The sequence below is a fragment of the Anopheles moucheti genome, chromosome 3 (assembly GCF_943734755.1).
Source record: "Anopheles moucheti chromosome 3, idAnoMoucSN_F20_07, whole genome shotgun sequence".
Classification (NCBI taxonomy): Eukaryota; Metazoa; Arthropoda; class Insecta; order Diptera; family Culicidae; genus Anopheles; species Anopheles moucheti.
The window spans coordinates 15,955,250-15,978,553 of record NC_069141.1 but is presented as its reverse complement, the minus strand read 5'-3'; the positions used below and the strand labels follow the sequence as shown (position 1 = coordinate 15,978,553).

Below are 23,304 nucleotides of genomic sequence, written 5' to 3'. Positions count from 1 at the left end.
GTAGGTTTTTTACTTTTATCTTAAGCCTGTTAACCGCACCTTTAGTAGTTCCTAGTGGCAGCTAAATCGATTACGCAACCAAACATGCTGAAGATTCGAACCTTTTCTTCTTCGACACAACTTCAAGAGGTCGAGCGCTACCAGTTCAGGCTTTCCTTAATTTTATTTACAAGTAACTGGATAGTCAGTACTGAATACGGGGTTGGGATGGCCCTCTCGTGCGAAGACCGACGCACCACCGGGCCGTCCCTACTTATAGAATTTATAGTAAGTAGCTTCAAATAAGAGTATACATTAAATAAATTATTTTTATAATAAAAAGTTTTATGTGTTATATGTATAAGCGCATTTCAATTACAGGCAGTCCCCGAGATACGCTATTATAGCGGACCGCTATAACCCGGAAAAATCCACGTAACTCGAATTTCCGCGTAAGTGGAATCCTGGTGCAAATTCGTTTATACCTCAAAATCACAGAGTCGACTTCCTTCTCTGCATTTAATTTATGCAGCGAATCAGGCGATTTTTAGAAAGATTGCATTAAAATAATTTAAAGATAAATGTTTTATGTGACATAAAAGGTATTTTCGACCAATTTTTCACCATTTTGCTTAAATTTTGTGCTATAAACTAGCTCAGCTGTCAAATTCCCAAAAACCGCGTATCTCCGAATCCGCGTATTTTGAGGACTGCCTGCATATGTCCGTTAACTTCTGTTATTCGGACAATCTGTCATCGAACGAGGGGTAGGAATGATAGGAGTGTAATATCAATTCAACTGCACCCAATATTACCCAAGCTCCAAACGTCACACGAAAGGGCGCCCGAAAATGCTCCCGCAGGGCGCCCGAAATTGGTACCTTCGGGCGCCCGAATAACGATGGCTAAGGCAGGTTTTGACATTTGCATTAGCCAAAAAATTGGCAACGCTGCCAAAAACAAAATTTTTGGTTCCATCCTGCCCCTCTCCCACCATTCCCTACCAGTTCTTTTTTTCTTCTATGCATCCCCCAATCATTTTACTGTCTATATTTAGAATCGAACTCGTATTGTATGTGTTTGAATCTCTAATGTGTTATGTATTTGTCTTTTACGTCTGTGTTGAATTGGGGGCTAATATAGGGCTATAAAAGCACCCATGATGGAGTCAAGCGAAATATGCACTGCGGTGTATGTCTTCGTCATGAATTTGCGCTAGATGCACCAAATTGATGGTGCAGTAAAATGTCGGTATGTATTTTGGTTTTGTTGAAGCCTCAGCCTTAGAGAAAAGTGTTTCGTGAATTGAATGGAGGTATAAATAGTCTCTATTTTACATGCATTTTCGGACACTGATTCCAGTGGAACAGCATCATCAGTACCGTCATCAAACCGTCATGAGTTTGTCTCGTCTTGTTTTCATGTGATCGTAGCGTAAACTATTGTAAATACATTAGAGGAGCAGATATTATGTAGCAAGAACTCTGCTTAAAACCATATGTGCGATTATATTATCTCTTTTATGACGCAGAATATCACATGCACATTCAGAGATCGGTATCGCTGAAGAAAATTGTAACCCGTTTTAACCACTGCAAGATGGCACTGGACCTATTGTGCGATGTAACAGGGTCATTTACGTTGTTAAGGATCTCTTCGGGCACAGGATGAACCTGAAGCATGGTAAAAAAAAGCACATTCATACGACATAAATTTCTTTCATTTCCTTTGGTTCTGCCGGCAGCATGATCATGACGGTGGTACCGGTTGCACGAACATGACGGTGATAAATGTGCGAATAACGCTTTTTTCGCTATGGTAGCAGATGCAGAAGACTCCTCATTGTTATTTTCTGCATGGAAACAACTGTATTTCACACAATTGCTGAAAAAATTGGTTCGCTTCTGCAGCGGCTTCTCTCATGTTGTTTACGTTCTTGTTCTTCTTCTTGATGAAGGTGTGACACCCAATATGCTGCCCAAGGTACCAACATCAACAATAGCAATGCCCTCGAAGGTGGGCTAAAACTTGCAAAATGTTGAAAAATCGTCTGAATGTTAATAAAACGTGTTTGCAAAATTAGGTAAAATCTTCTCAAAGCCATATCAGATAAAATTGCTGACCATAATGTAGTAAAATGCCTTAAAAACACGTGCACTCTTCGACTGTGTACCGTAAATCGACAATGTTAGCCCGTCCGGCTGTCTTTTGCATGCTGGGTATTTATTGCTTTCGCATGCAATGCAACTGGAGATTAATTCATTTTCAATGTAAAATAATTCCTATTTTGGATCCATCTCTATGAAATTAAGAAAAAAATATATTTATGTGAAGCTGTGAAATATGTTTATGCGCGTACATATGTGAAATGTAAACCTATTGTTAGAACCATATAGACATTTGCATTGGAATTCACAGAAATAAGAGAAGAATTGAATACAAATTCAACTTTCTTTCGACTCCTACGCACGAAAAAGCCTTCTTGGATGCCAACAGGTTATTTTCCAGAGGTTTCTTTCGCACTGCAGTTTGACAGTTGAATGAAAATCACACTGTTGTTTTTTTTAGTTTCCTCTTTGAATGATATGGAATGGAATGATTCGGTTGTAGAGGTATGCAGCTGCATAAACTGGGCAGCAATTCGTTGTATCATTCCGCCTATATGCGGCTGATTCACCTACGGCTAAAGCATCCCTTAGGTTGGTCCTATACAAAGGACATAAAAGGACCTATACAACATGAATTAGGTCGTCATTATTTCAGCACTAGCTCTGTGTACAAACGAGCTTCCGCTGTGTTTCAGGGACGTTGATTCCTTTCGTTAACTTGGCACAGTTACAGTGGACACCAAATACTGCATAAGCAATGAAAACAAACACTCACCTATTTCGGCACAAGAACAGCATTCATTTCCATCGGCAAACGACGGCTGCATTCAGCTGGGCACTGCATTCCACTATGCACTTACATGAAATGGTCAACCGCAGAAACAGCTTGCTAAAAACCAGCACAAACTCACGACTCTTATTTGTCCGCAAAACAAACTATTTCACCAGCGAGCTTCCCGCATGCCGATACGATATTTAGCGACACACAATGCACACAACACACAGAACAGCACATGGGCCAATTATTGCACAATGCATTATCGCTGCCGAATTTGATTGATAAGAACGAAGCTGCACCGTCGTGGGACTTCACGTATTTTTCCCTTTTGCAAAGAATCACTTCTCACTTCTCCACCGTTTCGCTATTGCGCCCTTGCCGTGGGGATGCCTTTTTTCTAAAAGAGACTTTCCACCCAGCGAACGGCACACTACGGAAATACACAACGGAAACAACAACACATCACATTATCAACAAAATTCGGAATGTGAACCACAATTTACGACACAAATGCAACACAACACTCGATTTTCTTTTGCCCACGCACACGGGAGAATGAGTTTTTCTCTTGTTGTTTTTGGTGCAGCAAAAGCTTACAAAAAGGCGCTAAGAACGGTCGATCCACAGTGGTTAGTACAATGGTCACTTTGACAGACGGAATATGGTTTTGAAAAACAATAGGGACAATGGTTGTTGATTTATTTTAACAGGTTTTCCTAAAAAATATCCGTTTTGATGAAATTTTATAAAACAACTGTAAATTTATCGAAAAATAACATTTTTCAAAATAATTTATTTTAAAATTGACTGTTAAACCCGTGCTGGAATTTATTGCACAACCAACGCACAAAGAATAATTTCCGGCGATGAAGATACGAAAAATTTATTGTAGACAGAAAAAAAACAATCCCATCTTGCTCAGTTTCAAGAATATTCTTCTCTTGTTTATTTGTATAGTTAATGTAACCGTGTGTTTGTTCAATTTCGTTATTTAGCAGGATGTGGCTTCACAGTTTGTAATTTCGTTTTGAATTCTCTAAAGCCTAACCCAGCCTTCGACCCAATCGACTGTCTATAGACGGTGTGTGTGTATATTATGTAATTATATATATATATATAGCTTTTAAACTGTACATATTCTATGTGATCTATTGCTATGCTGTTGCTATCCTGTTTCCTGAATGCCCCCTGAAATGTCCGTTGCTCTAGTGGTAGAAGCACGGTTCCAATATACGTATAACTTGCTGTTTTGCTGCCCCGTTTTATGTCTCCCCCTCTAGATCTGGTATCTTTTTAGCATGATTTGGAAGAAAAATGTTTACAATATAATACATCCTTCTTCCACACTACTGCTCTATCCTCACTATCATATCCGCGAGCGCTCCATAACGTGGGGAAAGGTCCAGAGCGTGATTCTTCCACCAGCTGTTGCATCACTCACATCCTCGATCTGGCTGTGGTCCATAAGTGTATTACATCTGAACATATTATCCGGATTTGTTATGTACGCACTATAAAAACTTAGAGTATAAAATCACAATTATTTCGTGTCGTACAGAAGCCGTGTTTTCAAGGTTTTTGTTTACATGTTTTGAGAACAATCTAAATAAAACTTGCAGCCACTTGTTTGCCACTGTTTAATGCCTATAATATTTTACTGAAACTCGATACGCAAGCGCTACGAAATATACAACATAAGTCATTTTACAGCAAACGATAGGGAGTGAAGGCGGCTGTATGGCTAACCTTTGTAACTTGGATTGCCAATTTTGGTACCATGCAGTTTAGAGTTCACGATAATGTGATTACGTATGGAGGAACAAACGAAAAAAACAAACAAAAACATTAATCGGAGTACAAGGGCTACCCATTAACACACATCATTGTCGCACAGTTTCCGGCTTTTCGACATGTTTTCATTCATCTTTGTTTCATGGCTATATTCTCTAGGCGTATCAAAAGAGGTACTAATAGATTATTCTATTGCTTATTAACGGCTTCACATAAAATAAATAAACCTTACCGAGTAACACGATTGTGTATGCGTGTGGATTGTGTGTGGTTTTGTTGTGAGGGTGGTTTTGTGAGTTACGAACCGTAGCAACGGCGGTTACTGGTTCCGTTTTGAGATGTTTCCGATGGGTGGTGAGGTGAAGCAATGTTTGAATGATTACAAATTAAAATCATTTACACGCACGAGTTTAACTAAACTCTATCTACTTACAGTCACGCACACGCACAAATGCACACAAACATATACAATCGCACGCGCACGGCTGGTGCTTTTGCGCTTATCACCAACACTCGATCCGCAGATACAACGCGCAGGACACCTAAACCTATACCAATTCTGCTACACTAAAAACTAGCTTCTGCACTCCTTCTTATTTAAAATAGTCTTAATGTAAATCTGATTTCCACTTTACACTTCCCCAGCGACGATGATTCCAACCATCCCGGCCTTACCCCATTGCTTCTAATAAACCGTTCACTCTAAACGCCCTGAACACTGTAAATGTACACCGCACTGTAGCCGCACATATGCGCCACAAAGTATACGTACTCCTCTTGTTTACAGCCAACATTTTTAGCATCCTGTTTAGCTCTCTCTCTCTCTTTTCCTCTCTGTATTTACAACCCTCTTTGTACCTGACCTCTCTATTGCTTAATAATCATCATCATCATGATCATCAAACAACACCTTAGAACGAGAGGCGTGTGTTAAGTTAATTGTTTGCCGCTGGCGGTGGCCGTCTATCATATTCTGGCCGCCGATAGTCGAGATAGTCCGCAGGTGGTACAACACCGGGAGCCCCTGGAACACCACCACCACCAGAAGGTAACACTACGGCGACCGGAGGTGCACCGCCGGGTGGTCGGGATGAAGGAGGTGGATAGCCTCCGCTGCTCATCGGATACCGATAGGGGCTTTCGCCGGAAGGATAGTAGCCGGTAGAAGGAGACATACCATACCCGTGACCACCGGGATAACCACCCGGGCCGGATGGAGGGTACCTAAGCAAAGGGAGAACACAGGTGTTATTTAAAGATCATTCGACCAAATCTGAGAGGAGCCAGTTTTGTGGTAAGCTTACCTTCGCTTGTCCTTGTAAGCTCGGTCCCTATCACGATCCCGATCACGATCTCGGTCACGGTCACGATCCCGATCCCGATCTCGATCACGATCACGGTCCCGATCGCGATCCCGCTCACGATCTCCACGATGATAGCCGGAAGATGTATGTCTACTGCTTCCACCGTAACCATCGTATCGATCCCGTTTATGGTCCGGTCCAAACCTATTGAAATAATAGTAAACAAAATAGCTTAATAAGACACATCTATTGAGTTTACAGAATGAGCGAGTTGATAGTCGCCCCATGAGTTAAAACCTATTTTACATACCGATCACGCCATACACCTCCATCGACCGGATAGGTTGGCCCCCGATCGTCCGGAAACACACGCATACTTTGTGGTGTAGACGGCGCACTACCTCGGGATGAGGACACGTTCCGCATTCGATCCCGGTCCGGACCATACTCGTCCCATTTCTTATCACGATCTCGATGATTCCTGTGGAGAAGAGAGCAAATCCGTTCAATCTCGGTTCCTTCCTTGGGTCACCCTCGTCTTCTCCCTTCTCAAACACTTACCGACTATCGCCGTGCAGTCTTTTGTACTCTTTGCTGTTTTCGTCGTACTCCCCCTCCTCGAGACGTCGCTTGGAATGCATCGCCGTTGAGCTTTCGTCCTTGGCACCGGTTGCACCCGGTTCCGTCACGTGATGACTATTGTCACCACCTGCCGCCGATTGCTGATGCTGCTGATAACGTTCACGCTGCTGTAATGCCGAATCACTCATAATGGGTCCCCCGATTCCGGCGCCATGGTGATGGTGGTGATGATGATGATGATGCCGCTTTTTCTCCTTGCGATCACGCCGAGAACCCGCTTTATCTTCCTCCCGGTTATCATCCGCACTATCTCCTGGTGGTACCGCGACCTCACTGTGTCCGTTATCCTTTTTCCCACCAGCCTTCTTACCCTTTCCACCGTCCTTGCCTTCCTTAACCGGGGACGAGTTGGACGAAGCGTTCGTCGTGCTGTTGTCTCCACCGCCCGAGTTCGATGCGCTTTCGGTACGCTTAAGTGCATGCTTGTACAGCTTAAACAGCTTGCGCGCATCAAATTCGGTAAACTTCGACACAAAGTACCACAGATTACTTCGCCATTCCTTCGCCTTTTCCGGATCCCGATAGTCAGCTAGGCACAGATTTATCTGGTCGCCAATGCTCAGCAGACAAGCTCGCGTTTGGCGCAGTTGCTCCTCCTGTGACAACGACTCGTCCGGGTTGTCGAGTGTTTTGAGCGCTTTCTTCACCGGTCGCATTTTCTCCTTACACTCGTTAAACACGGTCGGGTCCAGATCGCCCAGAATATTGAGCGCGCACGGCTCATTGTTTGCCGTAAAGTGCATCGGACCTGTGTTTTTGTTCTGTTTGTCCTTTTTCGCACCCTTTTGTTTATCCTTCTTGGATTTCTTTTTATCCTTCTTGTCTGGCGGTTCCTTGCCGTGTGCAGCATGCTGGTGATTCGAATGTTCTTCCGCCGCTCTGGAACCGTTCGAATGCTCATCGTGCTGATGATTGTGATAGTGATGATGCTGATGATACTGGTCCGATTCAGACAGTTTTTTAATTTTGCTACCAGTCTTTTTCTCTTCAGTCGAACCAACGACCGATGCGCTCGCCGATCCAATGGTTCCGCTCGCGCCGGATGAGAGCGTTAGGCCCGCACCACTGGACAACGGATTACCACCAGATCCACTCATTGCCACATCCTCTCCAGCAGCAACCGCAGCGATCGTTGCCGAGATGGAACAGCTTATCGACGAATCAATATCCCGCATCGGACTCACCCCAACCGGTGTCACCGAGGCCAGCGACTTAATCTCTTTAGGTTTCCGCTGTTTGCGTGGTTTCGATGGACCACGCTTCAGCTCGATCGTCTTTCGCAGCACCTTCAGCAGATATTCGGCGCGCGATTGTAAATGTTTACCCTGCGGTTTCCGGCTCGCCTCGTTCGACAGGATCTTATCGGCTAGCCCAAGCGACGGGTCCATCTTCATCGCTTCCCACGAACCGATGCCGAACTGATAAATGCCACGCAACAACCGCGAATCATCCTCACCGCTCCAATCCACATCAAAGTTGGGAGGCCGCGTCTTTATGTTCAGTGTCCAGCGTGCACGTTCCGCTGCATCGCTCGGTATCACCTCGTCCAGTGGTTGCAACTCCTCCACACACTGCATCATCGTTTTTACGTTAAACGATGCACCACCAATCTTACTGGAATAGGCCGCGCGGGCACACTTTTTCTTCGCATCAGCCACCAAAGCCGACGGTGCGTGCTTCCCTCCAGCTCCTTCCGCTTCGATCTCTTTCGCAATTTCGCGCATCGTCTGCAGACACCGGTCGTGCAGTAGTTGTGCTACACGCCGCAGATCGGACAACGGTTTCTCCTGCAACTCCGCATCACAGGCGATCGCTTCGAGCCGTTTCAATGGCGCCGGGAACTTTTTGTAGCTCTTTATCAACCGCCGTAACTCCGCATCCGAAAAACCGTTGATTTTCTCCTTGTTCGAAGGTCGCCCACGTGATCGTTTCGTTTTGCCATCCTCACCACCGCTGCCACCATCCGATTCCAGCTCCTCACTATCATCGTCTCCACCTTTCCGTTTCTTACCCTTACCACCTCCCTTCCGACCATCCGCATCGTTGTCACCGTGCTGGTTGTTGCCCTGCTTCACCGCCGGCCTTCGGGGCGGTAGATAAAGATCCTTTATCTCCCGATCGCGCTCTTCCGCCTCAACCAGCTCGCGATATGACTTTGGAATGATTTCGTCCCAGTCCTTGGTGTCTTGGTCTTGGTCCACACCACCGCCACCACCCGGACCGGTCGTTGGTTTCGCACCGGACACAACCTTATCTTCATCGAAATCGAACGTCGTGACGTTAAACGCGGAGAGCAACTCGTCTCCCGGCATACCCGGCGCTTCGTCGCGCGTTTCCGCTCGCCGCAATATCTCATCGATATCACACACCAGCTCCTCATCGCCATCATCCTCCTCCTTAAACAGCTCTTCGGCGCCAAACTTTAAAATTGCCGACAGCTCATCCTTGTTGAAAGGGTTCGACGTATTGCTGCCTCCATTTTTGTCCAACACGGTACGCCCCGTCGTGTCCATCCGCTGAATAACGAGATGATCTAGCACCATCTTCTGCTTGGCACGCTCCACTATGTTTTCCTCGACCGAGTGTGCCGTCACCAGGCGGTAGATGTTAACCTGATTCTTCTGTCCGATACGATGGGCACGAGCCTGCGCCTGCAGATCGTTCTGCGGGTTCCAATCCGAATCGAATATGATGACCGTGTCAGCCGTGGCAAGATTAATACCCAATCCACCGGCACGCGTTGACAGCAGGAAGCAAAAATCCGTCGAACCTTCCGCATTGAAGTGATCCAGCGCCTGCTTTCGAAGCTCTCCCTTTATGCTACCGTCGAGTCGTTGGAAGGAAAAGTGACGCTTCTGTAGATACTCGGCCAAGATGTCGAGCATACGCACCATCTGAGAGAAGATTAACACCCGGTGGCCCGTCTCCTTTAACCGACAAAGCAGTTTATCCAGCAGGACCAACTTTCCCGAACCCTTCAGCAGTTGCTGCACCACGTTTTGCTGATTGTCGCGCTGCGTTTCGAATTCCATCGGGCGCGTTAATGCCGCATGGTTGCAACACTTTTTCAGCTCGATCACAATGTTTAGGAACGTACCAACCGAACCCTTCATACCCTTGCGCAACGCATCGAAGTTTTTCGACAAGATCCACTTGTAATACTGCCGCTGAATGGACGTCATTTCGACGCGCAATATCTGTTCCACCTTCGCCGGTAAACTCTTCTCTACGTCCTTTTTCACTCGCCGCAGAATGTACGGTTCGAGCTCTTTGTGCAGCTTCGTGTAGCTCTTGTCGTTGGTTGTGTTGCCGTAGTTTCGTTCGAAATCATCCCACGATTCGAACCGTTCCGGCATGATGAAGTGTAGCAGGGCCCACAGTTCCTTGAGCGAGTTTTGCAACGGTGTGCCCGTGATCAGTAACCGATGGTTCGTATCAAACTCTTTCAGCGCTTTGTACAGCAGTGAATCGTCGTTCTTTAGTCGATGCGCTTCGTCCACCAGCAGCGACGCCCATCCGATCGATCCGAGGAACGTTTTATCCTTCAACAGTATCTCGTATGTCGTAAGGATGGCATTAAACTTGAGTTTCTTTGTGCTGTCGTAGCACCACTCGTACTGGCGAATAATCTCACGCGACTGCACATCGCCCAGATACGTCACTACATTCAACTCCGGTGCCCAAATGCCAAACTCGCGCTGCCAGGCCGGCATCGTACTGAGCGGCACCACGCACAAGAACGGTCCGTACAGTTGCTGAGACTTGAACAGATAGTACAAGAAGCATATCGTCTGAATCGTCTTGCCCAACCCCATCTCGTCGGCCAGTATGACCGAGTTATCCTTGCACCACGTCAGTATCAACCAATTCAATCCGTCCATCTGATAGTCACGCAGCTTCAGCCCACGTTCCTCACCGAGGTACTCCGGTTGCACTTTCAGGTGCTTAAAGTTTGGCCGATAACGTATCGCTTTGCAGTGTTTCGACGGTGTGCGACGCGATTCCTCGCGCTCGTGAAACTCCACAATCTTGTACTGCCATTTTCGCCGTATTAAGCCAGCATCCTCCCAGGTAGAGTCGGAGTAAGGGAGGGATTCCCACTTGCAGAGATACTCCAGCCCGGTATCACCTTCTTCGGCTTTGTTCGCTTGCGCAATGATGCGTTCCACGTTGTAGTAGCTTTTAAGCAGATCCTGCTGCAGTTCCTGTTGGCACTCGTAGTAATCGATGTCTTCCGGTCCGGCCTGATACTTTCGCCAGTGTTCCAGCTGCTGTTCGCGCTTGATGTAGTTTTCCAACTTCTTCATACCCTTCACTTTCTGCTCCCGGAGCGTTTCTTCCGATTCCCAGGTGCAGTGCAAGTACGACCAACCGGTCCATTTGATCAAAAACTGTTCCTCCAGCTCACGACCCACTCCTTCACCACCGACTTCGTTCGGATCACCATTCTCCTCGATCGCATAGACGGTCGTTACGGCACCTGTTGCTCCACGACGACCCTTCCGACGTCCGATGATTCTTTCGATCGTTTCTGCCTTTTCCTCTTCGGCTGCCAGTGCTGCCGCTGCTTCTTCCGCTTCCTGGTCCACTTCCAGTAAATCGTCACTATCCGTTGGCTCATCGCCGCTCTCTTCCTTGTAGCTTACAGTGTTGTTTTTCCTTCTCGTAGCTGACGAACGTTTTCTTTCGTCATCGCTATTGCTACCCTCGTCGGAGCTGTACGCGTTCGACTTTTTCTTTTTGGAGGCAGCCTTCGATTTGGCGTTTGTTGCTGCAGCGGAACGTTTCTTCGCGGCGGCAGTAACGGCCGGTGGTTTTCGCCTGTAGCGTTGCTCTCGCGAATCATCTGAATCACTGGCATCACTCTCCGACGTGTCCGACTTCCATCGGCTATTGGAGCTGTTTATGTTACGTGTGTGAAAGAAAAACCGAAAGAAAAACACCAGTGAATTAAACTTGAAACATTAACGGTGGGGGGGATTGTGGGTATGTTGAGGTTATGAGATCAATGTCGTAAAGATGATGTTGCGTGCGAAAGATAAAATTAGATCTACGTATGTTCATCATTAGCAAATAAAAAAATAAACGTTGTTCTGCGCATCTATATTGCGCGACAGGTAAAGAAAAGAAACATCGTAAAAAAAGAAAAATGTGAAATTAAGCGAGTTTTCTTTAAACATTTTTGACGAACTGCTTAAATGGGTAATCGGGTCAGCTGCATAAAGGAATATCCTAGCCGTAACCGTAAACAAACGTCTTAAGAACAGCCTGAAACCCGTTCAAACGACATTGCCTTGATAGAAGTTGTTTCATTTGTTCGATTTGTTTGTTTGTCGAAGATTTATTTCAGCTAAACACTGGAACTACCGTCCAACAATAACCAACTGGCACCAGCAGTATGTACACTATGCTCCTCCTTAAACTCCTTAAACCTTTAATAAATTTGTGTGGCTTTCATTCTAAATTTCCAAGATGTTACTATAATGAATGCCATTTCTATATTCCTAAGCGAAATTAACAGCGGAGTATGTTTATTTTAAATTTAACTAATTACCTTTTCTTCTTCTTGGCTTTCGACGAAGGTTGGGCTGCTGGTCGTTTCCGTGCTGCGGCAACTGCTTTCTTTCGGGCACTTTTCCGCCTCAATTTGTTCGCCGCGTAGTCTTCATCCTGTTGGAATTATAGAATGAAAAGCAATAAAAAAAATGGACTAAAAATTGCAACAGTTAAGCAAAGTATAATTACATCGTAACTGCTTTTGGAGGACTGTTGCGCTTCCTCTTCGTCATCATCCTCCTCATCGTCATCTTCATCGTCGTCTGCGGGTGGAGGTGGCGGTGGAACTGTGGGCGCCACATTACCTAACCGTTGCTTCCTAGCCGTCTCGCCATCCTCATCATTGTCATCGTCCTCCTCGTCCTCCTCTTCCTCTTCATCATCATCATCTTCCTCATCCTCCTCATCCTCTTCGTCGTCGTCACTTTGGCGGATGGTATTGTTGCTCGGTTTACTCGCACTGTTATCGGAATCACTGTTCCGGTTGTGGGTGGCATTGTTTCCCCGTTCGGGTTCGCCATCCCCTGCACTATCGTCCGAATCTCTATCCGAGTGGGACGAACTCCGGACACGATTGTTTTGTGACCGATGGTGGTTGGCGCCAGCGCCAACAACGTCTCGATCGTTCCCTATCGAAGCATCGGATTCATCCTTCGATGCGTCCTCATCATCTTCTTCGTCCTCTACGTGACGATTAATACTCGATTTGCTTTCGGAAAGGCCATTTTCGGTCGTCGAGTTCCGCACCCCACTACTACTACTGCCGGTGGATGTATTGTTGGTGGCCGTCGATGCTGTACCGCTCGTGTCACGATTCGATACGTTCAGCCCATTGTTGGACGTTTCGTTATCGCTCGAGCTTGAACTTGACGAGCCAGATCCGGATTCGCTCTCGGAATCGGAGGATGAACCGCTTTTACTTCCACAGCTGGATTCATTTTCCGATTCACTTTTATCCTCTTTTGTCTGCAAGAATCGAAAGGTAAAACAACGGCAAAAGATGCCTATTTAATAACAAATTCATTGCTAATACTTTAAGGATAATAATCTCAGTAAAGATAAGCTTTCATAAGGTTAATTGTTTACAAACGTTTTCTTCCACTCTGGAATTGAACCTTCGTCTTAGACACATTCATTCATCCGAATTAAAGAACATTAAAATAGTACTGTAACACTTTCACACGACCATTTATTGTTTCTATCGGGTTTTCAAATACTGAACCTTGGTACAAATAAAATGGCACTGCCACAGAGTCATATTTAACTGATATATTTACCTCAAAAGAATGCAAATTGTTTGCAAAACAAAAGATGGACAATAAGATTATTACAGGCTGCATCAATTTCATATGATACATGTGGCATTCTCCGTTATTATGGACACACACAACTGAAACATACCAGCCACAACATCACCAGAGAGTTCGCAAATTGAAGGTTGGTACGATGCAAACTCGTATTAAATCAGGTATAGTACATTTTCAAGCTAAAATTCTCTATCGGTCGCAATCGTTTCAACAGTATTCGTACAATAACAGGGAACAATGAACACACTTTAAACGGTTGCTTTGATCGCTACACGTACACACTGTTTAATTGTGGAAAATTGACGAAAAATCTCCTAAAAACTGGATCTCTTTGATGTACTACCTACTTTAATCCATCCCAAAACAGACACGGGCACATTTTGCGACGCAAAAAGATGAAAAACATAAACAGGGCACAATAAACTACGCCTTATACGATCGGATTTAGCTTAACAGATCAGTCAGCCTGGAAATGGAACGCCCATATCCCGGCGGTTCTGGGTTCTGGATCTTTGCTAGCCTTTTTCACCGATCTTGTGCATGCCCTTTGTCACGGACAAAGAACACCGATTACGTAATCCTGAAGTGCACTGAAAAATGGACTTTGCGGGATTTTATCCAGCTGGGAAGTAGCCGAACTACCGGGAACCATCACTGGTTGATGCTTTTCGACGAAATCTATCACCAAAAAACAGCCTCAAAACACCATTCCGGATCCCGTGGTCCCGTGATCTCGAACGTTCCACGTGGCGTAGGACCGATGACGCACATGGGTGCAAAATCCGGCCAACTCCCGTCGGAACCGGTTCCAGACGGCCAGAAGTACTTTCACGAGCCATTTTACCCGGCAATGCATTGGTTTTGGGCTTAATTTGCGAAAAAGGGTCCCCTTTCGATTTCGACGAAACGTGGCTCGGCGAAGATGGCGAAACTTGGCCAATCGAATGGACAACGATTCAGGGTGGAACAGTGACCGGATCCGGTTCCGGTGGCCGGTTTTGTTCCCGGCACAGCAGCCCCATCGCTGGAAGCAGTAACTTCTGGGAACGCGTTTTCTCAACTTACAGCCACCGTACGCCACACCCAGCCGGGGTCCCCGGGCAGAAAAACGAGCTCAAAACACGGAGAGAATAAAAGTTTCATTAAATACATCACAAAACTGGTGAAAAAAGACGTTTTTACCTGGCTCATTACGTTTTTTAGCAGCGTTTTCTTCGGCGGTGTAGGGGAAAAATATTTCTACCATATGGAACTGTAGCTGAAAAAATGCACGGTAACGTTGCGAATCGAATGCGACCGTTTTCAGGCCGGTAGGTGAGCGTTCGAGTCGAAAAAAATGGTTTTAATTTCACTAGAGAAAATTTTTCACTCAACACTTGGCTATCGACGCCATTTTCTTTCCTGCCCCCTTTACGAATGGTACACCAAGGCTGACTCGCAACCACTTTCTGCAACACCCGACAGCCAAGCTACGGGTAGGACGAACTGTTGGAACTGTACGCACGTGGACACCCGGTACGAAATCACCGAAAACGGACGCACTGGCACATTGGTGATTGCTTGTATTATTGTTTACCACTGGGGTGGAAGCGCTTGCAAGCTTCCGACGATCGAATTTTGCACCAGCACCGTTTTGCTACAGCTCACTTCGGCGCCATCTTAGAAATTGGTGTTGGTTCCATTCGTGTTTGGGTGACATTTGGTTTCGTTAAAAAAAACGCACCACCCTCCACTGAACTGCGATTGGTGGCAGTGCTGCGAATCGGCAACACTGCTGTTGGCAGCAAATGCTAATTAAATGCCACATTCCGTTGTTTTTAATACGAAATGTTCCATTTAGAACGTAAAATATTTTTTTTTAATTTTTCTAAAAGATAAACCCAAACAACGAAACACATTCACTTCATTTTAACGAACGCAGCGTAGATGAGTTAATTTGGCTGGTACTGGCAACACTGCTCAAATTACCACAGTTGAACTATCGTTAATTCAGTCAGCAAAAGGATACAGTCCTTGTATTTTGGCGGTATTGCAGTAGAAGTGATCCGGATAACGTATACGAACGTGCGTGTTGTTTGTTGTGAAGATATTTCTATCGCATTGATGGCTTTAAGCACGGAAATGATTTTGCAAATACCGAAGCTAAACTTGGAGACGGTAAAAATATGTCTCGAGAAGCACAAACTGGCCGTCAGTTCGGTTGAATTCAGCCCAACACTCAGGTACGTGTATATTCCTGGAGTGGTCAGTCAGATGTCGCAGTACACAGCTGTTTACATTTTCTACTGTTTTCTTAATCCCATTGCAGCACCTTACCGTACAAATCATTCAAGAATATTACGGTAGTTAGCATGAAGCTTGAAAATAATTCCACTCTCACGCGAAGCATATCCCAACGATCGTTGACGGCGGATATAGAGGAAGTGGAACAAAGGGTAGCAACGCGTAGCAGCCGCAAGACCTGTAACAAAAAACATATCATCGTGTTGGAATTCACAGGCAATCAGCAAAACATCAGCTCAGCTTTCTGCACAAAATGTAGTGCAGCGAATGGTATGTATCGTTGCGAATGGAATTTTAAATATTGGCATAACTCGAGGACGTTATCTATGTTTTTAGAGAGCTGCAATGCTATCTACAGCTTCTTTTGCTGGATTCAACTTAAGTCAGGGGAAACAAAGGCCGAAAAGGAGAATAAAAAAGGCAAAGTTCCAATTGAAGAAAATGCAGCCAAAAAGCGGATGTTAAAACGGGAATGTCGTGTGTTGCTGGAACGTGTAGTCTATGAGAGTTACAAGTCCATGCCCTTGCTAAAGAAGCTTCAGGTGAAAAGCATTCCCTTCACTTCAGACCAGCTCGAACTGGCGCGCAAGCTCTCGATGGTACACTTGATTCGCGAATTTGAGGGCGATGATGCCATTGAATTCCTTGCATTCTGCACCGCTCGCATGAAAGCACGAGCGTGCGATAACGTTGCATTGCTGACGATCGGTCAAGCCGACACGGATCTATGGCACGAACTGCGCATCGGTCGCATTACGGCGTCACGTATCCGTGAAGCTGCCCATTGCACCATGATGAACGGATCGCTGATGAAAAGTATTATGGGTGTTTCGTCCGGATTTTCGTTCGCTATGAAACGCGGCACCGATCTCGAGGGACACGTGCTAGCCGAACTACGCAAAGAATATCCCGAATTGCAGAACGCCGGACTGATGCTCGATCCAGACTGTCCGTGGATGGGTGCATCGCCCGACGGTATATGCGACGGGTTTGTGCTCGAGATCAAGTGTCCGTACACGGTGAAGACGCACGACTGCTACGTGGATGTGAAAAAACTTGCGCCAAAGTATTTCGCCCAAATACAACTACAGATGCACGTAACGAAACGGAAGAAGGCACTGCTGGCAGTGGCGGCACTCGATTTCGAAAAGACGAAACAAATCACGAAAGTGTGGATAAACTATAATAAGGTGTACGTCAACGAGGTAATCGAGTCGGCTTTCGATTATTGGTGTAAAGCCGTATTCAAGGCGTTGCAGCGTAAACGCACCAGCAAAAAGTGAGAAGTTAGGCTATATGTATTTTCTTTATATATTATTTCTCATGTGTTATCGATATGTTCCGATATATTCCGTCTTGCAAGGCAGTGTTGAGTGCACCTTCATGAACAAATGTTGAGGTCAGTAAAGCAATTATTAGTATTGTGTGCTGATATCGGAAATTGATACCAATAAAAGAAGATTTCGTTGTTGTTTGAATCGTATGCGTAAAAGATCACAATTTCACCATGTAGCGTCTTGGCGTACTCGGTCGTGTTGCTGCATATATTCCGACATCCTATAGAGTGGTCCTTTTTCTTGCGAGGGTCTGTGATCTTCCTTCTTCCATGTTTTCTTCCGCATTGGCAGGTCGCTCTGGTGGTTCTGCAGCGGTCGACTTGCACCATTCATACAAATACGTATACATTTTCATACAAGCGAGGTACAACATACAACACAAACATAAGGAAGACAGGGTCACACGGACAAACCATTAGCTCGGCAAAATTCAAAAATTACCTTGAGGTAAGCTACATCCGAGCCCCCCAGCAGATCTCGAATTGGGGTATCAGGGACTCTTCCTATACATCGGACTGCGTCCAACAAGGTGGGTCTTGCAGCCTCGTATTCCACGCAGGACCATAAAAGATGATCCACATCGTGGAATTCGACACCGCAGCCATATACTTTAGAGTCGACCTGTCCTATACGCTGGAGATGTGCGCCCAATGCGAAATGGTTAGACCTAAGTCTAGACATCATTCGAATGAACGCTCGATCACCAGAGATGGCAGAGAACCAAGGCTTCAAGTAAACACAAGGAGTGATGGAATACAGAAACCTCCCGAACTCTTCCATGTCCCACATACTCTGCCAACGTGCCAAGCAGAGCGACTGTGGGGCACAAAGGTGTTCGTGAGGTAGGATGAGCGTATCAAAAAGAGCACCTTCCGAAGCGCCCCTTTTGGCCAATGTTGACCAACGAGGTATCTACATTGTAAAAGGAACTACAGGACCCTGGTAAACTGGTACGATTTATGCTTTGCGATGTGCTAGGGTGGACCTGAAAGGAGGCAAAATCCGTGTAAACTTTGAGGATTTTGCATTTAGAGCCTATCTCTTGCAGTGTTTTAAGGTTCTCGATTATCAATGGATTTGATACTGTAGAGCGTAATACGCTCGAGAAGGCGAAGCGAAAGTAGCTCAAAATGGAGCTTTAGCGGCATCACTCCAGCCATCACTTCGAGGGACATTGTATGGGTCGATTTCATACAACCCAATGCGATTCTCAAGCAACGATACTGAATCCGTTCTAGACGGATCAAATGCGACTTGGCTGCCCAATGGAAGCATATGCAACCATACTCCAAGACCAACCTCGTCAACCAAGTTATTGCGTTATTATCGTTATTGCGTCTATTTCTCTCGGTATCGTAGAAAAACGAGAAAATAAGCAACTCCGTTTTCTCAGGGGAAAACTCGATACCTACGTTACTGGCCCACACTTCTTATTTTTGGGCTTAAACCTACAGTTTCTAACTTTTGACATAGCAGATGTACAGACACTGAGTCAAAAGCTTGATGTCAAGAAATAGAGGCCATCAATTCTTTTCGAGAATGAACCAACTCAATTTCAGATACAACCAGCGCCAACCAATCGTTGGTACCCTTGCCTTTGCGAAATCCAAACTGGGTATTTGACAAAAGACCATTAGATTCCAGCCAGTTGTCTAATCTAAAAAGAATCATTTTCTCAAATAATTTTCGTAGACACGATAACATCGAAATCGGTCGATACGAGTCTTGCTCTGATGCTGGTTTGCCAGGTTTCAAGAGGGCAATAACCTTCACCTTTCTCCACTCCGACGGGACGGTGTTGAGATCCAACATAATGTTGAATAACCTCAACAGTCGTTTCTTCGCCAGGTCTGGTAGGTTATGGAGCAATTTGTTCCATATCCGATCCAAACCTGGAGATGAATTGTTGCTGGAGTAGAGAGCAAGAGAAAGCTCGACCATAGTGAAAGGTGAATCCATGGAGGAATCACTACCAGATGCACTTTGGATGAAAGGATGTGCTTGAGCGAAGTCTGGACAGACTTTTTGTGCAAAGGGTTCAAGCCATGCTCCAGACACTCGTTCGCTCTCATGCTCAGATGCTCTGCTGTTACGCATCCTTCTCGCCATGCTCTGAAGTGAACTAAGCGAAGTTGAAGGGCTGAGGTTTAGCACATACCTCCTCCAGTAGGTCCTTTTCTTTGCCTTGATTGATTCTGAGCCAGTGATTCTGTAATGGACAAAGGCCTTCCTCTTTGCTTTGAATGACGCTTGGCAGTCCGCGTCCCACCAGGGAGTGGGAGGTTTATCAAATTTCCTTACCTGGAGGGGCGGCCTTGTTTGGGCGCCAAGGGCGCACTCGTTAATCGTCTTAACGAGATTTTTATACTCCTCGTCTGGGTACACGGCTCAGCCATGCAGACATCAGTTCACCGTATTTCGTCCAATTGATGTTCCTCGTAAAGTCACATTCAACGGGTACTTGATCGGCTGAACGACTCCTGTTGATAATGGAGATCTTTATTGGCAGGTGATCGCTGCCAAGTGGGTCTTGGATAACCTTCCATTTTGAATCCAACCCTAACGATGACGTGCAAAGAAATAGGTCTTTGGTTCACCAGCGTTAAAGATTGTCAAACAAAAAGTGTCGCAGAAATCCCTAATGATTGGTGCACGATTATCAACATGTGTGCAGCCCCAATCTTGTCCGTGAGCATTAAAATCGCCCAGGATAAAAAACGGTTTTGGTAAAACCGCTATTTCAAGATCCTTTTTGATCTTCTCAGGGTCCAAGTTGGCTCCCGGGGGGATATAGATTGACGCAATGGCAACGTCAAGATCGCCTAGCTTTGCCTGGATTGCGACATATTCCATTACCTCGGGTGTGGCTGCGGTATTCTGTTGAAGCTGTGACTACTTCGAATACCAATTAATACTCCCCTACCACGCCTATCGCTATCTGGTTCAAATCGATATTGTCGTATGATGTTATATCCCGGGAAGGTAAAATGTGTTGCGGGTGAGAGCCAAGTTTCACTTAAGGTGAATGCATTGCAATTGTGCTGCCCTAAAACTACTTTAAATTGGTCAATTTTTCCAATAAAACTTCTGCAGTTCCACTGAAGTATGATAGCCATTGGAAGACATTACTCGTCCAGGCGTAGTCTCATTTACGATACCGAATTATTTCTCAGCCTTAAGATCTGTGTCGATTAAGAAATGAAAAATTGGATGCCTCTCGTTCAAACTTTAATTCTACTTTATTTATTGATATTTAAATTACGCTCAGAAAATCCCTCACTTTACCCACTGACGGCTCGTTCCAGCAGTGCTGATAAAGAGATGGGCGTCCAGCTAACACCCCCATCCGGACTGATGATGCACACGGACCGATCGATGTAGCAAAACAGTTTCCCAGCGCGATACACCTGTTTGCCCAGCTCACGGCGTCCCGGCATCGGGGCAAAAATGATACCCCGTTCGGCACACTTTTGCGAAACGAGCTCCTTAAACTCTAGCGTTGGTTGTTGCTGTACGTCCACATCCATCGGGATAGGTGGTTTCGGTGGTGGAGGTATCGGTTCCAGCGTTGGCGGTGAGTTTGACGCACCTCCCGTTGTGGTTCCCATCCCAATCGAACGCTGCATCAGTTCTAGCGCTTTGCGGAAACATTCCTTTATGTTCGGATGGCGTATAGCATCGTCCGTGAACTGTGCCTTCCAGCCCTGGTACCAGCGCGACACTTGATCAAAGTTGGGCGATTGGTTTAGCCAGATGACCAACGTTTGGAGCCACTTCGGGAAGAAGTACTTGTCGAGCATGGTGGCCATCTGGAGTGATGAGATAAGTTCGTTCCATTCCCACACCTGGTTGAATATTTCCAAATCTTGCTGCAGCGGATTAACGATCAGTTCGGTTAGCCGTACTTCTAGCTTGGGGATAATATTTTTCGCAAGGAACAGTTGCAAATCTTCCTCGGCAAAGACTCCCTTCCAGGGAGTTAGCATAGCCCTCGCGGAACGATCTTCCGGATGCCAGGCTTTCAGTGCTCGGGCTAGCTTTTCACGTATCGCCGGATAAACGTTGCCCTCCATTTTCGGTCCGAGCAGATCACTCCAGGGGTGGATCCAGCAGTGGATGGGAACCGTATCGGTCAGCGGATCCCATTCGACGACCGCTGCAGATAGCTTGACCAGCACGATCTGTTCGAGCACATTGTCCAGTATCCAGGCGGGTAAAAGTGGTGCCCACGCATCTAGCAACGCGATCATCGGTTGATGAACGCGCGGGTTCCATTCGTTTGCTGCAGCTCGAATGCTGGGTACAACACCAGTCCATACCACGGCCGAGTACGGATCGAGCAGACTATTGCTACTGTTGCTGTCCGAGTTGGCAGAGGCCAGGATGGATTTCCAGCGTTTAAACATATCCAAATGGCGCGTCGGTTCAGTGAACGGTGTCCATTCCTTGAGTCGTGCCGCTATCAGTGGAGCAACCACACCTGCTGCAAGATCCGACAGTCCGAACTCCTTGCATTCGGCCGGATAGTCGGCGTACAAACGGACGAAGATTCGCTCGCATTCTTCCAGCTCAATCGTTCCACCAACTGGTTCGACTAGCGCACGCACCAACTCAAGCGCTCCATCCAGCGTGTGAAGATAATCCTTCTCCAGCTCGCTAATACGAATCAGATTCTGCTTCTCGTGCAACAATTGCTCCTCGCGATCTTTAGCCTCGCACTTTTGCTTATCGATCGCGATTATGTCCTGTTCGCAGTAGTCCACCATCAGATTAAGGTTGTGCATTAGCTCGGGAAGAGCAAAGTGGGTCGTTTCTTTGGCGGTGGTTTTACTGCCCAGCAGCGTCGGCTCGTACAAATCCTCATCGATCACCTTTGCCTGGCCGAGTGCATGGTATCCGCTGAGGACACGCTTTTCCGGTCCCGTCATATCGATTACCGTCACCTGGCTGAGCTTGGCCGCACTCTTATCGAACGGAGCGTATGTTGCCAACGCTGATTTCTTACCCTTCTCAATAACATCCTCGACGGATTTGAAAAAGTAGCGCGATTTGCCCTGCTTACCATCCTTACGCCATTGACCACTATCTTCTTCCTTGCCACCAGCCGGCAGAGCTTTTGTATCATCAGCGTGCTTTTGTTTTTGTTTTGCATCCGCAACGACAGTCTTTTTTTCCGGCCCGTAAGCACCGATAGCTCCACGGCCCTTGCGTAGATGCGCCTCTATCGGGGCCGATATGCCCTGCAATTCTTTACCCAAACCTTTGCCCGGTTGGTATCCCATCTGTAGCAGCAACTTCGCACCGATGCCACGCGTATGTTGCTCCCAGTTGCCAACGTTTTTGCCACCTTTGGCCGCTATCTGCGGAGCACTGCTGAATGTTCGAAAGCCAGCCATCGATCGCATATCATGTACCGGTGGTTTATCGTCCTCTGACTCAGACGATGTATTACTAGCGTTTGCCGCTACTTTCGAACCAAACCGTGGCCGTGAGTCACCCTCATCCTCTTCATCTTCATCCTCGTCGGACGCTTTCCGTTCCTTGGCCGGGTCAGGTCTTTTGCCCGACTGCTGTATACCACCGGCAATGAATCCGATTGGGGCCGAGTAGTCCTTTGGTTTCTTCCCAACCTGGCGTCCTCGACGTCGGCCCCCACCAGTAGAAGTGCCTTCGTCGCCATCGTTCTCTGAATCATCGTCAGCCCAAATGCCGTAAATCTGCTGATGTTTCGTCGGTCGCCGACGTCCCCGGTTTGGGTTAAACTCATTGTCCAGATCGTAATCGGTGATTTCGAAGCGTTCGTACTCTTCGTCGGCCATGGTGAGGTTTTTTAGCTTAAAAATAGAGTCTATCGGAGCACTTTCGCGATGCGTTTGCTGAGTTTGGTTCGTTTTTTTCGGCCGGTTTAACATTGGGTTTGTTTATGTTTGGGGTACGTTTGACATTTGTAGCCAAGGTGAGTGTATATGGTGATGGGGTTTTGTGCAAATTTAAATTGTAAATCGTTTTATGTACGATCAAAATAACCTCTTATGAAAAAGAACACAAATTACGGAATTAAATTAATTGGTTTTTGAAAGAAAAGCAATGAAAGCAATAAACATTTCGCGAGTACACGACAAGAGACCACGTTTGTTTTGAAAATTTCACACGTGTCATCTACACATCTTGATGCAGTCCGAGTATTGCTGTCACAATAGCACAACACGTGTATTTGTT

At 46.2% G+C, this 23,304-nt stretch overlaps 4 protein-coding genes across 5 annotated transcripts; 1 reads left to right on the top strand and 3 right to left on the bottom strand.

Moving 5' to 3' along the window:
- Window positions 1-3,811: 3,811 nt before the first annotated feature.
- On the bottom strand, window positions 3,812-13,131 carry LOC128305497 (chromodomain-helicase-DNA-binding protein 1). Its single transcript, XM_053042972.1, has 8 exons — window positions 12,348-13,131; window positions 12,157-12,272; window positions 8,291-11,501; window positions 7,727-8,245; window positions 6,522-7,507; window positions 6,271-6,441; window positions 5,961-6,164; window positions 3,812-5,880 (listed from the first exon to the last, which is right to left on the bottom strand). The coding sequence occupies exons 3-8, from the start codon at window positions 10,907-10,909 to the stop codon at window positions 5,592-5,594; spliced, it is 4,788 nt and encodes a 1,595-aa protein (XP_052898932.1). The 5' UTR covers window positions 10,910-11,501; window positions 12,157-12,272; window positions 12,348-13,131; the 3' UTR covers window positions 3,812-5,591.
- LOC128300524 (uncharacterized) lies at window positions 10,915-14,117 on the bottom strand. The gene is made up of 5 exons (XM_053036613.1): window positions 14,040-14,117; window positions 12,348-13,124; window positions 12,157-12,272; window positions 10,968-11,501; window positions 10,915-10,921 (listed from the first exon to the last, which is right to left on the bottom strand). The coding sequence occupies exons 1-5, from the start codon at window positions 14,115-14,117 to the stop codon at window positions 10,915-10,917; spliced, it is 1,512 nt and encodes a 503-aa protein (XP_052892573.1).
- Window positions 14,118-15,507: 1,390 nt separating this feature from the next.
- On the top strand, window positions 15,508-17,189 carry LOC128304009 (uncharacterized). The gene is made up of 3 exons (XM_053041122.1): window positions 15,508-15,687; window positions 15,774-16,018; window positions 16,085-17,189. The coding sequence occupies exons 1-3, from the start codon at window positions 15,569-15,571 to the stop codon at window positions 17,029-17,031; spliced, it is 1,311 nt and encodes a 436-aa protein (XP_052897082.1). The 5' UTR covers window positions 15,508-15,568; the 3' UTR covers window positions 17,032-17,189.
- Window positions 17,190-20,351: 3,162 nt separating this feature from the next.
- Window positions 20,352-22,997, bottom strand: LOC128301536 (septin-interacting protein 1). 2 transcript variants are annotated; one of them, XM_053038079.1, is made up of 2 exons: window positions 20,705-22,989; window positions 20,352-20,674 (listed from the first exon to the last, which is right to left on the bottom strand). In XM_053038079.1, exons 1-2 carry the CDS (start codon window positions 22,902-22,904, stop codon window positions 20,367-20,369), a joined length of 2,508 nt encoding a protein of 835 aa, XP_052894039.1. In that variant the 5' UTR covers window positions 22,905-22,989; the 3' UTR covers window positions 20,352-20,366. The 2 variants fall into 2 exon arrangements, with proteins under 2 accessions (XP_052894039.1, XP_052894038.1); XM_053038078.1 differs by having other exon boundaries at window positions 20,352-22,997.
- Window positions 22,998-23,304: the final 307 nt, after the last annotated feature.

Excerpts from the sequence above, each read along its gene's own strand:
- LOC128305497 (XM_053042972.1), bottom strand. The coding sequence starts at position 10,909 with ATGAAGAAGTTGGAAAACTACATCAAGCGCGAACAGCAGCTGGAACAC. Across the intron at positions 6,442-6,521 it reads AGACTGCACGGCGATAGTCG|GAATCATCGAGATCGTGATA; the intron begins GTAAGTGTTTGA and ends TCTTCTCCACAG. Across the intron at positions 5,881-5,960 it reads GCTTACAAGGACAAGCGAAG|GTACCCTCCATCCGGCCCGG; the intron begins GTAAGCTTACCA and ends CCCTTTGCTTAG.
- LOC128300524 (XM_053036613.1), bottom strand. The coding sequence starts at position 14,117 with ATGGTTCCCGGTAGTTCGGCTACTTCCCAGCTGGATAAAATCCCGCAA. Across the intron at positions 12,273-12,347 it reads CCTCCAAAAGCAGTTACGAT|GATGAAGACTACGCGGCGAA; the intron begins GTAATTATACTT and ends TAATTCCAACAG. Across the intron at positions 11,502-12,156 it reads AAAGCCAAGAAGAAGAAAAG|CTCCAATAGCCGATGGAAGT; the intron begins GTAATTAGTTAA and ends TAACATAAACAG.
- LOC128304009 (XM_053041122.1), top strand. The coding sequence starts at position 15,569 with ATGGCTTTAAGCACGGAAATGATTTTGCAAATACCGAAGCTAAACTTG. Across the intron at positions 15,688-15,773 it reads GAATTCAGCCCAACACTCAG|CACCTTACCGTACAAATCAT; the intron begins GTACGTGTATAT and ends ATCCCATTGCAG. Across the intron at positions 16,019-16,084 it reads AAAATGTAGTGCAGCGAATG|AGAGCTGCAATGCTATCTAC; the intron begins GTATGTATCGTT and ends CTATGTTTTTAG.
- LOC128301536 (XM_053038078.1), bottom strand. The coding sequence starts at position 22,997 with ATGTTAAACCGGCCGAAAAAAACGAACCAAACTCAGCAAACGCATCGC.